The 17951-nt window shown below is 43.4% G+C and overlaps 1 protein-coding gene across 1 annotated transcript; it reads right to left on the bottom strand.

The window, feature by feature from the left end:
• Positions 1 to 160: 160 nt before the first annotated feature.
• On the bottom strand, positions 161 to 17790 carry nsd2 (nuclear receptor binding SET domain protein 2; the record flags this gene model as incomplete). Its single annotated transcript, XM_080751119.1, has 21 exons — positions 161 to 534; positions 891 to 1086; positions 1561 to 1667; positions 2545 to 2686; positions 3324 to 3440; positions 3599 to 3868; positions 4260 to 4363; positions 4564 to 4766; positions 5727 to 5886; positions 6424 to 6603; positions 7722 to 7922; positions 10517 to 10649; positions 10800 to 10901; positions 11232 to 11347; positions 12306 to 12414; positions 12574 to 12845; positions 13727 to 13895; positions 14032 to 14487; positions 14742 to 14908; positions 16439 to 16595; positions 17152 to 17790. The coding sequence occupies 21 exons, from the start codon at positions 17788 to 17790 to the stop codon at positions 161 to 163; spliced, it is 4374 nt and encodes a 1457-aa protein (XP_080607245.1).
• Between the last annotated feature and the right edge of the window lie 161 nt (positions 17791 to 17951).

Here is a 17951-nt window from a genome sequence, read left to right as displayed (position 1 = left end):
CAGGGCCCCTTGGCACATGAGTTAAAGGACTATCCCTGATGAGGAAGGAGAGAGATGCAGTGCGTTTTGTGATTTTTAAAGACAATTATTGTGGGGGTGGGGGGGTTGGATACATAATTGTTCCAGTTCTGTTCGGGGGTTCTCTAGGGCCCAAACGGCCCTAGAGGGCCGTTTGGGCTTTAATTTTCCCTTGTTTTTTCCTGGAGGAGCCCTTGGCCAGACGCTTAGCCGGCTCAGAAGAGGCGGCTGCCTTGGCCTCAGCTGCCCGCGAGTTCTTTTTGCCTTTAGGGGGACGTGAGGTGGCTGCGCTGACCGCTGCAGGCTCAGGAGCTGCCGCCTGGGTCTGAAGGCCTGCAGAGATCTCGGTCCCAGTCGGCTCTTCGTGCTCCAGGCAGCACAGCTGTCCGGTGAGTGGCCAGGGCCGCAGCACCCCCTCCTGGTGGGCCTTGCAGAAGGAGTTGGGACAGAGCTGGCAGAAGGCCTCAGAGTTCTTCCCACAGACGTCGCAGTGGTGCCAGGGACAGTCCCAACGGCCTACAAAAAAGAAGAAAAAAAATGAAAAAACACAAAGGGGTGAATATATATCGTCGGGTGGAGAGCATGTTATGTCCAAAACCGTTCGTTTTGTGTTTATCGTTTTGAAAATGATTTAAAATAGTGAAAATAGACGATCTACAAGCACACAACGCCTCACGGTGTGAGGCATGTTCTTGTAGATCTGCTATTTTCATTACTCTTGTGCAACACTCTAGGGCTTTAATTTAACAAAAAGAAAATACACATTGAAACTTGGATACAAGGTTTCTGCCCGACAGTGATGATATATACAGATTATGGGACTTTTTGCTGACAATAACTGCTGCTTTCTATCGCCTCTACAGTGGTCTTACCAAAGGGTCTCTTGGTGAGGCCCAGACAGGACACGTGGAAGGCCTTGGCGCAGGTCTTTTTACCACACAGAACCAGCTGCCCTCCGTCACCACACCGGAAACACTCGTCCTCTGACTTCTTTCCCTCACTTTTCTTCTTTTTCAACTTCTTCTTTACCTTCTTCCCTTTTGGCTCAGCAGTCTGGCTGCTTGAGTTCTGTTGGATCAAAGACGTCAAATAAATAAAAACAATATATACTGCCGTGTATGATAACATTGTATTATCTGTATATTGCAACAAGGACATCAGTCACAGTGGCCACTTGGTGACACAACCTCCATCAGCTTGTTGCCCTCTGGGCAACAGAAAATAGGTCAAACATGCCAGGCTGTTAGTAATATATGATGCTCTGGTACTACTGTTAGCAGCAGTGTAACATCATTTGTATGATAAGCTTGGAATCCTGGAAGATGACAATCAAACATGGACCACCTCACTCACATTCGTGAGAAAATGGACTGAACAGCTAGGTCGCTGTTTTGAATAAAAAATAACCATTAAATCGTTTTATTTAACTCATATTGGGTAGATAGTTAATGAAAGTCAAGTTTGATATCAAGGAAAGGCAAGTCTGGATCTCATGTAGCTTTTAACCTTAGTTTTGACAGATGACTCAGGTACTTCACTTACTTTAGGCCGGTCGCCAAGGAATCCACTGCAGTTGGGGGCGCCGCAGCGACAGATTGTTTTCTCGTTTCCGAGGCAGTCCAAGTTGTAGTTAAATGTCAGCTCCGTCCCTGGAACAAAAGTGATGAATTACTAGGGTTTACTTTTAGATTCATTATTGTTTCAGGAATACAAACGTAAAAGTTTGCATCAATGGGCATGTCAAGCAATTCAATGTATCTGTCATGTGGAAGAAAGTAAAGGCCCCTCCATACTTCGACAGAACCGAACTTTTCAGTTGAAAAATAAACTTTTTTATTTTTTATCTTTTCCGGAAAAAAAAGCGTCGGATGTTTATACTTCGCTCCTGTTCGGAGGGTTGGCACGTTGGAAGCGGTGCACGTAATGTGGAGGTTATGGAGGAGGAGGAAGACGAGGAGGAGGAGGAGGATTTTGCCCTAGGCTACTTTGTGCGGCTGAGGAGGAGGCGAGCACATCTATCCGTCGGTAGCCCGCTAAATAGGCTACGACAGGGCCCCGGGATGGCCTGTATCAGACTCTCGTTTGAGGGGCATGGACGAGGAGAAACATTTTGAAATAATGAGAATGTCTGCCAGTCGTTTTGACGACCTTCTGCGTCGTGTCGCGCCGCTCATTGAGCATGCACCGACACACAGTATAGTAGTTTTCGCGGGTCGCAAAGCAAAAACAAAAGCAATGTACAGTAGCCTCGCGTCACCAGGCTTTCCAATGTACAGTAGGGGGGGGGGGGGGGGGGGTCGGACCAATCACGTTTGCCGTTTCACCAAACCTGATTTCGGCGAGTGACAACATCTCGTTGTGCAAATTTCAGAACTATTGTTCGGAGAAAAAGCATTCCAGAACTTTCGAGGAATTAAATTTTATAGTTGAAAAGGACCTTTTGACCGAAAACGGCGGTTTCGGTCAAAGTATGGACAGGCCTTAAGGAAGAACACGTTAGATCCATCTGTTGTGGTTAATTCTCACCTGCATCGATGTCGCAGACAGCAAAGAGGCCGACCCTGGTGTCTCCATTCACTGTCCATTTCTGAGTCTCACAGTTGGGTTGGCAGCTGTGGTTCATAAACCGAGAGTAGTTCCCCTTCGGACCAGCATCAATAATACGATCCTGGCAGGATAAAGACATATGTTTAGTTGAACTGGACCATGAAGTACATTCATGTCCAAGAACCCGGCTGTGCTCAATGCTCATACATTTCTGATGTATAGCCTGCACAAGATATGATGCTTATTGGCTTAGCAGTTTGCAAGATTAGCTGTGGAAAGACACACGTACACTCCTGGTGGAGATACTAATAATAAAAAAAAAAACAGTTCAACATGTGGTATTGACTACTGTAATGTCACAGTTGACTCTAGTATAACATTCCCAATGCAATACCAGTTACTTGCTCTACCTCCAAGAGAGGATGACTCTGCTACTGAGGAACAGAGCACTAATTCTCTGTGGAGCTTATCTTTCATTAGCAACACCAACACTGCTCTGCTTTTAAAGCCTCACCTCGTCAATTTGACTTCCCATTTTCGTCATCAAATCACTTACAGGTGTGATTTGGAATAGTATGTCAACCAGACAATTAATACTTTACCAAACTAATTTCAAGAGGAGCTTAAAAAGATGAACTTGACACCAAAAATACAATTTAAATACAGTCTAGAACTAGAATGATGGCACAAATGTTACTAGAGGGGGCTTTAAACGTATTAATATTGAAACCGGGCATTATCCTGTTGTCCGTACTGACCTTGGCCATGGTGAGCATGTAGAAATGTGTGATGTTATTCTCCTGGGCGTATTTGATTCTGGCATGGCACTCCTCCTCGTCAATTAGCTCCCCGATGTATTCATTCACAAATTCCCCCTGAAAAGAACCATTATACGTCAGAACACTGTTTCGTTTTGCTCCAAGGGTAGAGAGATTTGTGACACTAAAAGAGGTCCGGGGTTAAATGTGTGAACTCGTAGTACTATGGTGATAAAGCATCCATACGTCAACGAGACAGGTTTGGTTCTGCTCACCTTCTTGATGTCTCTGAGGGACACCAGCCCCCAGCCCTTGCCGGCTGCCTTGATGATCTTGGTCTCTGGGTAGAGGCGTTTGGTGAAGTCCTGGTTGCAGCAACGCTCGCCATTGGGACACACCTCGGGGTGGCATTCATACAGCAGCATGCGGTTCAGACAATCGGATTCAAAGCCGCAGGGCCTCTCGTCGGAGGACTTGCAGTTACACTTTGGAATCTCAGAGATGTCGGCCGTGCAGACCTGCACTTTACCGTAAGGCTTGTTCACCTGCAGAATGTTATGATATCATGGGTACAACATGAATGAATGAATGAATGAATACAACAGAATCTATAGGAAAGGTGTGGCTCCAATGTGGATCTATGCCAGCATGTGGGCAGCCTGAGTCAGCAGTCATCTACAGTATGATAGCAGGTGTCTGTGACATACATTGTATCACTATACAACAATTCAGGTAACACTTTAAATGAGCTAAGTAGCAGCTGAGCTTTGTATTATCATTTCATTGTGGCAACGTCCAAAATGCTTGTGGTCCTTTAAATATTGTTGGAGTACATAAGAACATCATTCCCATATCTTACCAACCAGCCATGATGACTAGCTGTCCTCATGGCTGCTGCTTAAATACTTAAAAAAAGAAAAAGTAATTTATTCATACCTTGATAAATTTATACGGAGGTGGTTTTTTGTTGTTCTCCTGTGCCGCTTTGGCCTCTTGCTTCATCTTGATTTCTTTAAAACGACTTTCAGCTTCCAGCAGAGCTGTGAAAACAAATGTAAAAGTCAAAAGACAGTGTTGTTGAGGTAAAAAAGTAACCACTTAATTCATCCAACCTTCTATGTAGGACAGTATAGCTGGAGGTTATATACAAAAACTAGCAGTACAAAAGGATAATTCATATCCATTTTAAAATGTATAAAACACAAGAACCAAATTGTTTATGTTGTCTAGAGATCTTCACCGCTCTTGAAGACTTTCCCAATGCCAGTCCTCTGGTACTTGCTGCCCCGGTCTCCCTCCATGTACGGGAACACGCGGCCCTGGTGGGTCCAGAAGTAGTCATTGGAGCCAAAGAACTTGATGGGGAACTCTCCGATCTCGTGGCGCAGGTGCTGGATGTTGGTGGGGATGTTCCTTGGGTGCTGGATCTCTGCTGGCCACCATCTGAACAAGGGTGGGCAGTAGTAAAAGATCAGGATGACAAGAAGTTAAAAAAATCACACCCGTGTGAAGTGGAGCTGTGTGTGTGTGTGTGTGTGTGTGTGTGTGTGTGTGTGTGTGTGTGTGTGTGTGTGTAGATCATGTGTACCGATTTTTGTGACATTTGAAGAAAATATGTAGGAAAAGGAGCAAAAAGTGTGTTTTGGAGAAAATTCAAGATGGCGGAAAATCTATCCTGGCACAAATGGGCGTGGCCTATATGGGGAGATGCGTCTTGACCCAAGGAATCCAGGGAAAAAACAATTTTAATTTTCCGATCTACGGTTCAAGAGTTACGGGGCAAAACGTAAAGTGGGCCGTTATAGCGCCACCATGAGGCCGAGTGATGTAATTATTTTTCGATTCATTCTTAAAATCATTATGAATCTCCTCTCCGAGGTTTGAAACTGTAGCTCCTATGGTTTACGAGAGAAAAATACTTGAAAGTGATTTCTTGCATTGTCCCATTATAAGTCAATGGGGACAATTAAGCGTCGTTTTTTGCCGATTACGTCGGCATGGTAAGGCGGATCGGAACGAAAGGTAATAGAACACCATTCCCGGCCGAGCCGCACATTTTGTATATATTGCGCGAGTGGCGTAAATGGTGCGGCACTAGTTACGCGCCGAAGTCAGGCTACATACACACAGACACACAGACAGACAGACAGACAGACAGACACACACACACACACACACAGACCCACACAGCCACGTATAGGGAGCTGCACACAGCTCCAAAAAGATCAGTCACATTCTAATGGAAACACATTTAGGTAAGTGAAATCAGTCACATTCTTCTGGAAACACGTTTAGGTAAGTGAACTCTCTGAAAAGGAACTTAACCTTCAACCAGCGTATGTAAAGTGTTTTATTCAAGGCATCCTGCTCAGACCACATTCTTAGAGCCAAGAGCCTGCTGACCTGTATGTTCCCAGTTTAACCCAGATGATGTCTTTGTATTTGGGTTTCTTCCCGGCCCGGCAGTCATTACAGAACCAGCTCCCATCAGGCATATTAGTGATGTTCAGACAGTCTGGGTGGAAGGCTGCGGGACACGACTCACAACACAACAACTGGCCTCCTGTAGAACGCAACACACAACTTTTAGCCATGCGTGAGGCGAGGACCAACCATAACAAATGAAGAGTCTGATTTTCCAAAAGGAAAACCACCACTTACAAAACAACGATTGAAAATCAATGACAATTCAGACTTCCATAATGTTAGCCTACAATTACAAAGTTATTTTAAATGTCAACTAAAAAAGGTTAGTTGACAAATAAACTATTCAATACAATGGATCTTCTATATTTCATATCGACAATTCTATAAATGGAATGACAGATACTAGTTACAATATCTGTCTGTATAATAAACGCCAATTTATGCCAAAACAAAAGTAATGTGTCACAGACAACGTTCACAGATGGTGTGTACCTCTTTCAAAAATGAATGGCTACAAAGTGATGCTTCATATGAGATGTGTGAGGCCAAGTCACACACACAGTTTAAATGCTGTGTAACGCATAGTGCGGCGTGTTGTTTGACACTTGTTGACTCTTAAGGCTTATTTATGATTTATGCTTTGAGTGTAAAGCAGTATGGCTGCGAGGCGAACCTTTGGAGCAGACGAAGCACCAGCTGACGTTGACGTGGCTGTGGTGGCTGTAGCCCTTCTTGGCGTTGAAGTGGTTGGTGCAGATGATGGCGTTGTTGGTGATCATCTCGCTGCCTGCAGCCATGCACAGGTCACCCATGTGGTATGCAACAGGACAGCGCATGCATCGCATCATTTTACCTGAAAACACAGAAAGAAACGATGAGTTGGACCACCCTCATCAAATTCAATTCGTTTTCTCTCCTGTCCCCCTTGGTAATTTGAAACCAAGTTGCGGATATGAGCGGGTGAAATGAAGTTTCCTCAGGCGGGCGGCAGGCTTCTCCCTTAGGGATAGGGTGAGAAATCCAGTTACTCAGGAGAGACTCGAGTAGAGCCACTGCTCCTTGACTTGGAAATAGAGCCAGCTAAGGAGGTTTGGGCATCTAGCACAGCGTCAAGATGTCTTCACTTTAATCCTTGTTTGCCAGCCAAATGGGAATTTAAATCATTTACTGCCAACATTCTTTGGTCGGTCCCAGCCACAAGTTTTACACTAACCTTTGAAAAATCATAGAATATTCTGCTCGCTCCGCAGGAGCCCTCAAAAGATGCGCACGGGTGTCCTGGACTTGGAAAATAATCCCTGTCCACTTGTGACGATCCACTCCAAAGATGGCCACTTCCACCCTGCCCCTCTCCCATACACATTCATTATGGCCTTTTCCCGTTTAACTCCTAAGAAAAGGGAAAAGCTGTTTTTGTTCCGGTTACGTCATCGACGTGTCAGGCGACCTTACGGTTACCCCGGAAATAATTGGTGACCCATACGCTAGCGAACAGCGCCATAATAAGGATAGGTTGTCAAACTCGTCAGTGATGAGTCTGGCCTGGACCATAGGTTGTCATGCGGCAGTATATGAGTAAGAATAGACCCTATTCACGCCCGCCCATGGACGCGCACTCAGCAAATTTCTCAGCAACTTCCTGGCGCTGACGTCAGCCAAAACAAACAAATCATTATTTCGAACGGTAAAGTAAATTATAGCGCTTTGTGCCTTTTACTATCTTGTGTTCTTGATCATGGTAGCCGATCATGGTCGGAAATTGCATTAAATTTGCGATTTCTGTGTTAACTCTATAGGCTTTTAGTAGGGTTTTCCCCTTCAACCGTGACATCAGCACCAGGAAGTTGCGTAACGTGAATTCGGTCAACAGAAAAGGTACGGCGGTCAACAGAAAAGGTACGGCTTTGAGTAGTTCAAGCTCAGTAAGAGGGATATACAGTACATGTAAATGTTGGTGGAGACTGGACTCACCCTTAGAAGACTGGACCTTGGACCTGCAGCTATAGTGGCAGCTAAGGCAGGTGTGGAGTGGGCAGCGGAAGCCCTGTTTGTCAAAGACGGTGAGGGGGCTGAGACGGACACATGCCTCGTGGTAGAACTTCCCACAGTGCTGGACATGACAGCGACGCACCTCGCCCTCCGACTTCTTACAGGAGAAACACGAGTGGACTCCTGGAAGGAAGAGGAGAGAAACCAAGAGTTACAGTTTGACTGGTCACAAATACATTTAACTCATTGAGTGCCAATCCCGAACTAGTTCGGCTTTATTAGCGTATCGTAGTGTGCCGATCCCGAACAAGTTCGGCTTTTAAAAAAAAAAAAAAAAAAAAAAAAAAAAAAAAATGAAAATTTTTTTTTTGATTTTTTTTTTTTTTTTTTTGGACCCCATCAAATCTGGTGAACATGATTTCAATCGCGATTTTGCATGTTCCACCCCCATACAACCCCATCTAACATACAGGGCAGCCATTTTTGTTTACATTACATGTAAAACATAATGGCGATTATCTCAAGAATGCCTGAACGGATTTCCAATCGGATTTTTTTGTTTGAAAGCTGTGAACAAACTGCACAAATCCACTCCAATGCAATCCAGGATTGCATTGGATTTTTTAGAGCTCATTCTTCTCTGTTTTTTTCCCATGCATGAGGTGTGCAAGGTTTAATCATGGCTAAGTTGACGAAAATAAGGCTTCTAAAATGCTTGGTAGCCAATAGCTAACTTCAAGCTAACTTCATCCTCTTCCTGTACATGCACAAAGGAAAGTGTCCTTTCCTTTGTAAAAAAAGTCATGGCTCCAGGGCTTGGGCATGCATTACCAGCATATCTCTATTATTCTCTGGTCACTGGGCGCCCTCTAGTGGTGATAGGCTGGCACTCAATGAGTTAATACCGGAAAAATGTAGTACTACCATCATCACAACTAGAAGATGGACTTGTTCTGGTAATTGAACAAGTCAAGAAAAAAATTAAAAATAAAATGTATTCACTAAATAGATTAGATTAACCACAGTAGTTATACTTTGTCATACAACATTGTCACACAAAAACAGGCGATCTACAAGCTTACATTGCGTCGCAAGGAGTCGTGGCTGCACGATTTTGGGAAAAAATCTAATTGCGATTTTTCTGACTAATATTGCGATTGCGATTTTATTCGCGATATTTACAGGGGCTAAAGCAAAAAAATAAATAAAAAAATCCTAAGACGGAAATTTATTTTGACTTGACTAGCAAGTATTATGCTGCATTTTGACGATTTCGGTCATCTATACTATAATTTTGGAGATGTCTGAGTGAGTGTCTGAAACCGCGTTTCTCCTCAGTGGCTGGAGCAATTGATCTGAAATCGCATCACCATTACCATATGAACACACCTGACATAACTGTGAAGCCCGTTTGTCACTTTCACAAATCGTATGCTGTATATTAGCATTTTTATGGTGTATCTATATATATTTAGCCTACAGTACCTTTTGTGACCACACATGTTAAGGGAGGGGCGCTGTTGTTCAGGCCATGCACAATCACACACAAACCCACACACACACACACACACACACACACACACACACACACACACACACACACACACACACGGGGGGGGGGGGGGGGGGGGGGTGCAGGCAGGCGGGCGGGCGGGGGGGGGGGGTTCTGGCCCTGTTACAGATGTTGTCCAAAAATCATGCAGATCGGTACACAGTATCTCTGTAGCCGTTAAATGGAACGTGTATTTCTTACATTGATGCTCCTACATATTAGCATGCAAGCACCAGTTAAAGTTACTTTCCATCCCTCATATACTGTGTGCACAGTGCACATCCCATAACCCACACACTGCACATCATTTCGGAGCTCATATCTTTGAACGGGTAAGGGCTAGTGTTATTAACATCACGGCCATGGCTACACCCCCCCCCCCCCCCAACTCCCATTTTTTGTTTTCTTTTTTTTAGCAAATCTCATAAATGGCCCCTAGGGACTCCTCAGGACGGAAATCCGTCCCCAGGACGGAGAACCTTAACCCCTGTATTTATATATTTATTTCAAGGTAGGATAAGTGATAGTTTTTTTTTTGTTAAAAGGATGTCAAGCTTCCGTTGAATATTTATTGTGTAATACATTTAAAAAATAAATTGATTATTACTAACTAGGCTAATTGGCAATCATGTAAATGGTTTGATTCAGTTCAGTTATATTTCCAAAAGATTCCCTTTTATTTTGCTTTAGCAATATAAAACGTTTTTATATTCAGAAAAATCTCAGTAATGGTATTGTCTGCCTCTCATTATTGTCAAGGAAGAAAGTACTGTATGTCGCTGCCTTGCTTAAGTTTCATCACGGCAAAAAAATGCACCATAAGACACACACCATAAGTTTCACTGGAGGAGGAGGGGCAGCCACCGTTGCACAGAAATTACTTTCACTTTCAGCTTACAACAAACAGGAGCATTTAATCTATGCACAAGGATTTAAGGATGTTATATTTATAATGATTACCAGAACATTCAGTACCTGTAGCCATGGAGTACTCCGTTGGAAGGGATCATACACTTTTACGTGCTGTTAGACAGACAGACAGTGTCAAGCCTTGGCTTGGCTCCTCTCCTCTGAGGAGATTGGAGCAACCCGTAATGCTAATCCTCGGTGCGGCGATGCGCGGGTATTTAGGAAGCAAAGAAAGTCACCACCATGGCCAGTGAATCTGGCCAGTGAACATAAATTCCTACTAAACATTTTAAAGGCCCACCACCATCACTCTCACCTGAGCTGCAATCCTTACAGAGAATCTTGTCTTGGGGTTTGGTCGTCATATCCAGGCCTAGGCACTGTAGGTGAAATTTCCCATAACACTGTCCCTCACAAGGCACCAGATCCTCACCCACCTGCTCACACAGCTGGGGGATAACACACACTGATTACATTACGTCAAAGTCAGGGGCGGAAATTGCTAGGTACCTGACGATTCAATTCAGAATGAAAACTGTCCCAAATAAGTGATCACTGACAGACAAAACAATTCAGGTGATCACAAAAGGCCAACTAACCTGGCAGTAAAACACGTTCTTTGCGACAATGTTTCGCTCTCCCTTCTTAATGCCATCTAAGCTGTCACTTGGAGATTCAGGACACCCTTCACTCCCCGACACCTGCAGAGATACAAAGCATTTGGATGACCATCTGCCATTAATGAAATGCAAACATCTTTGAACAGTTCAGCTCTCTTAGGTTCACCTATATTCAAAATAAAATGCAGACATCGAGTGTTTAACTTAAGGACAACTGCACTGTTTTTCAATCTCGTCTCCACGGCTTGGTAAGAGTAATGATACCAAGTCCATCAATGCTTTATATTGAAGCAAACTGAAATGTTGTGCAGAGGAAACTGACAGTGGTATGTTTAAAAATACTTTCTCTTGTTGTGGCCTTAGCGTAAAATCAGGTGAAATTATATGAAATTGTAATCCTTCTTTTCCCACCTCAGGCTCAGGACAGGGAGAGATCCGCCTCTTCTTGTTCTGGGTGGGCGTGGTCTGACCATCAATGGCCTTCTTCCTCTTCCGCTTTGGCTTCTCTGGTGCTTGGTCCTCTGCACCTGGGAGAAGTTTATATTTTAGACCTGTTAAATCTATACGTTGTTATACCTTCGAAGCTGTGAATGCCCTAGCCCCATATAGAACCTCGCCCTCCGCTGCATACTGTTGTTGATGAGGTCCTACGGGGATATCACCGGACTGGGGTAGAAAGCCTCCATGCCGAGGTAGATCACCCTTTTCCCGAAATTGTATCCAAAAAGTAAAGGTAGTTCCACGCTCCTAGAGTATGATTTTCCATCCCATGGTACATAAAACATGCATTACCGTACGGCATGAAACAACCGCTTAAATCCCTAGTTTTGTCAGCCAGTGTAATGTTTTGCCCATTCAACCGGAACTCCCTCAGGGGCTTTTCCGAATTTAATGAGACTAAATAAGCGATTTATACCGTTTCCCAATGCCGTAGTCCATGTTTTATGTACCGTGGGATGGAAAATCATACTCTGAGAGCATGGAACTACCTTTACTTTTTGGATACAATTTCAGGAAAAGGGTGATCTACCTCAGCGTGGAGGCATTCTACCCGAGCCCAGTGATATCCCCGTGGGACCTCATCTCGGAGCACAACAGTATGCAGTGGAGGGTGAAGTTCTATATGGGGCTAGGAATGTCCCTGTCATTAAGTTGTCGCTATATATCTGTGTCATATATCAAAAGTAGTAGGCTTGAAACATTGCACGAAGCGACACGTTTTAGCTAGTAAATCTGCTACTTTTGTCTTTTTTTTTTATATCCTGAAAAATATGTTTTGGACACGTTTCCATAGCAACAAAATGTCCATTTATTGCGTTTCTTTTAGGATTTAGAAGGCGGTTTTAGAATGTAGACAAATTGATCAAAACACTGCAGGGATTTTAAATGTATCTTGGGGATTTATACACTATGTTTGACTAGAGTTCATGCCACTTGTAAATCACTTCTGAGAGCATCTGCTAAATACCTAAATTGTCAATTTACCTGGGTGGGCAGCTTTAGACTTTTTCGTCAATTTCTTGACCTTTTCTACTTTGTCTGCTTTCTTAATTTTTTTCTGCTTTTTCTCCGTGGTTCCTTCGGTTGATGGCACCTGGGAGGGGGAAAAGATTCTATCATTTACTGATGAAGATTAACATGAAGAAATGAATGTACACAACTAAGGACTCAGAAGTCAGAACTCTTTGAGATGATCAAAACCAAACATATGGTTGCCCACTTTCTGAGAACCACTGCACTGGAGCCAACTCACCTTTTGAGCGTCTTTGTCAATTTTACGTTTCTTTTTAGGTTGTTGGTCCTTCTCCGTCATCGTTTCAGTTAATGGCCTTTTAGAAGACTTCTTAGGCACTTTAGCGGATATGTTTTTAGGTTGTTGGTCCTTCTCTGCCATCGTTTCCGTTAATGGCCTTTTAGGAGACTTCTTGGGCACTTTCTTAGCAGATGTGTTTTTAGGTTGTTGGTCCTTCTCTGCCATCGATTCTGTTAATGGCCTTTTAGGAGACTTTTTAGGCACTTTCTTAGCTGATATGTGAAACAAGAAAATCAAATTCAGTTAATTGCACCAACGTTATTGACATTAACCTAAATTAAAAGCTCATCTTGAGATGTCTAATGATTTTTTTTCTACATATTGTTTTACATGGTGATGCTTATCTAGACAAAGTGCTTATGTTGCTGGTAATAGAAATGCTTTGGTAAATAATACGAAAATGACAGATACTGGCTAACTGAAGGTCTTCCCCATCCAAGCTCATATGCATCCCACCATGTACATTTCTTTTTTTTAATGGAATAGAACTCCATCTCACCTGTGGAATCAGTCTTCGGTTCCTTGTTACTTGCAGTCTTCAGTTCCTTGTTACTTGGAGTCATCTTCTTCCTAATCCTTACTTTCTTTACTTTTTCAACTACATGAGAAAGGAAATACAAATCAATGGACCCTTTTCACAGCAGTCCACCCGCTTTCTGACAGTTTAGTTGTTAGTTGTACTGATCTATTACCTTGCTTATTGTTAAGTCGCTCTGGATTAAGAGTGTCTGCTAAATGCTTAAATTGTAAATTGTGTGGGTTCGAAAGCCCACAAGCCTAACGTCTATATGGAGGTGGGCAGAAACATTATACTTTATATTTAGCTGCAGATATCACGTGCTGAACAAGTAGGGTTGCTCAGTTCAGTATTTGCATCAGCTACTGCTCCAAGTAAATTGTTAGCTTTGTTCATTGTTAATGTAACCTTAATGTCACAGAAAACAACAAAAATCCTTTTCCATTAACTGATGCCACTGTTTAACCAGCTAAAAAGAACAGGAGCTTCAGATGATACTGGATCAGTTTGTTAGATACCTGCTAACAAACTGATCCAGTATTTGGATGGAAGCCCGGGCAGAAACTGTCAACCAACCTGAAACTGCGGGTAGCATGGGTGCCAAAGAATCAGTGGAAGAGACCGATTTCGATTTATTCTTCTTCCCCACTGTCTTGCTTGGAGCTAGAGGCTGCTGTTTCGGTTTTCTGCTTTTATTCTGCTGCTTAGGTGGCACCGCCTGTACGTCTGTTGGAGTGGTGGCATCCTACAAAAATAAAACAGTAAAGATATATCAACAGTAAAGATATAAATAGAAATCACAAGTATATAAGTAACAATAATGGTAAAACACAATCTTGACAGACATGAATATTCAAAAAAAAAGTCAGTATTCCCCATACCTGTGAGGCATGCTGTGGTTGAGGTGTATCTTTGGAAGAACTACAGGCTTTTGCCTTCGCTTTTGTCAGCTTCAAGATTTTCTCCCCTTTGCTCTGTTTCTGCCGTTCCCTCTTTTCATTTTTCCCCCTAGGTGCTCGTGTCTTTTTTCCTGCTGAAGTGCTGCTGTCATTTAACTGAGGGAAAACGGGAGCAGGTTCTGCTGCAGGGCTAGTGCTGGTCAGTGCGGGGAGCGTTGGGCTCAGTCTCAAGTCTGTTTCGTCTCCCGGGTCTTTGTCTTTACTCGGCTCTGGTCTAAGCGTCTCTAAAACACGGGGGTTCAAGTGCGGGCCGTCGTCATCATAGACAAAGGCAAATTTGGCCATGCGGTCATCCAGGGACATGCTCATGGCTTCTTTAGCCTGGACGATGCCCATGTTCCACTGGGCGCGCAGTTTACGGGGCACAGAGGCAACCGTCTGAAAAAGGATATTTGAAAGAAAAACACAAGATTAGCTTTTAGGCTTCAACAGAGGTAAGAAGAAAACCAATATCAGATTCACATGCAAAGAATAATGATGAATCAAACTGTTTGTGGAAACACTTTAGTATAAAATCTGAGCGTATGCATGCACTATGCACGGCACGCTTAGTTCCCATGAAACTCCTAATCAACAGATGACTGATCTTGACTGGAGCAAGGCATTTATGTTTTTAAAGTGGGCCGACCTACCTTCTTATGAGGAACACGGGAGGCAGATTGCTTGGTGCCCTGGAAACAGAGCTCCTGGTATTGCTCCTCTCCGCTGAATGTCACCATGCTCTTCTCAAAGATGTAGCCTCTCTCAGGAGCATCGCCAAAGTACTGCACGTGGTACTGAAGACCTGAACGATTGTTGCCTACAGGGACAGATACAAAAGTTAAATATAGGCTCTGTTCTATGGGTTTTGACTTTAGTTATAAAGTACTGGCCTGGGAGTGATAATGGAAACGGTGGGATAGTGCACTTGATAACTGAACGTCTGGTTTTATTTGTGCCACAGTTAAATAAAAGTCAGTGTTTCTAATGCTGACAACATATTTACATCTCAAATGGTTTTCCTGTTTTTTTATTATTTGCTTACATTTCATTCATTAAGCATGCAAAATGTGTTTGAGCCACTGCAACCTACAACCAAGACTAAAAGATTATACGGAACCAAATATACAATTAGCCCCGAGCTATACTGTTACAGGAAACAGTCATTATGTGTAGAATGAATGATGCCAAATCATACGGACAGATGGTTATTACACCAGCATGAGGCAATATATCGAACCACTTGAGAATTACAACTCAATTACTTGCCATAATGGACGGTCTAATTTAGTTAAACATCTGTGATGCGACGGGTCACTTATAACACTAATGATACCCTCATCCCCCTGGTTTCTTCAGCATCAAAATAAGCCCTGAGAATAGATTACAAATGCAAAGGATATCCATGGTATTCGTAAATCCAGGTGGTTATTATTTTGTATAATTTTTATTCTCCTCAAAGTGCTTGTCTCCAAAATCCCCAAAAGTGTGTGTGAAATGAAGAAAGATGACACTGAAATTCAGTTTTACTGTTATGTTTAACAGTCAAACATTTACGGACCAATTTTTATGGATCACAACTCAAGTAAAGATCCCATTTTCTTTTCCTACATTCAAAAGAATATATACAAAGAAGTAGTGAAAATAACTGATCTACAAGCTCGTGAAGCGGTGTGCGCTTGTAGATCGGCTATTTCACTAGTTTGGTCCCGGGCAAACTTCTCTTTTGGGTCTCAACCTGAAAAGTTTGGGAACCACTGCCCTACACCCTGAACCGCATCTGCATTTAAATGGACTGCATTTGATGCATTTCCAAAGCGCTTTACAATTCATGCGTTACATTCACACTGACAGTGGAGGCAGCCATGTGAGGAATCAAACTTGCTTGTCAGTTGCAATTAGGGGCGCAATGTGTTCTTGCTCAAGGACACTTCAATGATGCCAGGAAGTGTGCAGATTGACCCGGAAACCATTATCCACCGTAAGCTAAATTACAAACAATTTCGAGGCCTACCATGTAGGGATGGGATAATCGCTAATATCATTTATCGTGATAAAAAAAAAACACTCATGATTATCGTATTGTGGAGATTTAATTCATCATGAAATTATCCTCCGCCATGCACTGGGATCAAGTCACCTTTTATTTGCCTACTGTAGATGTAAGTAAGTACTTGATTCAGCGACGCGTTGTGAGCTTATGGGAGAAATGTTCCACCCCAGGATAATGGACGTTGGGGATATTTTATCGCAATAATATCGTAAATCGCAATTTCTTTGGTCACAATAATCGTGACATGAAATTTTCATATCGTCCCATCCCTACTACCATGTAACATGTTAACCATACCTTTCGGTTTGGGTTTTATGTGCTGGTTGAGTTCAGGGTCGGTGGCGACCATGCAGGGCCACCAGGGGTATCCAGACACCTTGGTCCAAACCACATCTCCAACGCAGAAACGCACTGTAACGGAACACTCGTCCTTCACCTCAGGTACAGGAGCAACCTGTTGAACAAGACATAAAGAGAGATTGAGGGATACATAAACGTAAATGTGGCAGGAAATCAACCAAAAAAATTAATAAATGTTGCTATTTACACAACTTTAAAGGAGTAGTTCACCACCAAAATGACTTTTCTTCTATTGATTAGTCATGCCATGGAGACTAGAGTTCAATAATATTTTGGGTTTTTTGTCAAATTCCTAAGACAAAAATTTGATTGAGTAAATTTACCCCCATTGATTCCTGATGGGGACCCGTTTCAAAACAGGTCCCCATCCGGAAAGAATGGAGGTAAATTTATTGTTATCACATTTTTGTGATATGTGACAAAAAACTAAAAATATTATTGAACTCTAGTCTCCATGGCGTGACTAATCAATAGAAAAAAAGTCATTTCGGGGGTGAACTACTCCTTTAATGCAACTCCGGTGGAAATCCATAAGCCTAGTGCACTTGTAGATAGTGGTGGTTTGAATTCTTGACATCAATATTACTTCACAATTAAGGTTTATAAAAATGTGAAACATTACATAATAAATTAACAAAAACGTGGTTAACCTTGTCTGCTATTCCAGCATCCTCTTCGCTTCTAACTGGAACAGACACAGGCACAGCAGGGATTGTGTTGGTGGCGGCGGGGGAGCTGAAGTTTGGTTGAGGCTTGGGTTTGGGCGGCCTTCTCTTCCTCTTATTTACTTCCTGCCTCTTCTCGGTGCCGTTCATAATACTCTCCTTGGCAGTGGCGGCCAACGCAGTCCCGTCCGCGCAGCAGGGCTCGAACTGTGGCTGCTGCACCACCTGTGTAATCTTCACGTTGAACTCAGGGTCCGAATGCGGCGGGCACTTCCGTTGGTGGTTGCCAGTAGTTGCAGGGGCTTCGCTCCCCTTCAGAATGGGGGGCTCGGGCACACACAGCTTGGGGAGTTTGTCCTGGTCGCCGTTGAGCACGCGAGCGGTGAGGTCTTTCAGCCTCTCGTGGTTGTGGTTGTTGTGGCCGTGGCCGGCCATCTTTTGCAGCACGCTGTCATGTAGCGTAGCGGCAAGCTGGGCCGCAGCCTTGTCCATGAGCAAGGCAGCAGGGTCGCCGTTCATATCCCCTCGACCTTTCCGTACGCCGAGGACCTCTGGCAGCTGCTTCATGCTGATCGGGTTGGCTGGCTCAGGTATTGAAGGCAGGGAGGCACCTTTGCCGTCCATCCCATCAAACACCCCACAGGCTCACTGAGATACAGGAGACAACATAGCTTTAGATTTTTACTGCGCTTTAGAATTGACTGCACTCACGCAAGTTAAAAGGGTGTAAAAAGGCTTACGGGAATGATAATGCACATCAATTAACATAAACTGCATAAATTGAT

This window comes from Nannobrachium achirus (genome assembly GCF_963921795.1).
Source record: "Nannobrachium achirus genome assembly, chromosome: 20".
Classification (NCBI taxonomy): Eukaryota; Metazoa; Chordata; class Actinopteri; order Myctophiformes; family Myctophidae; genus Nannobrachium; species Nannobrachium achirus.
This window is presented reverse-complemented; position numbering and strand designations above follow the sequence as displayed.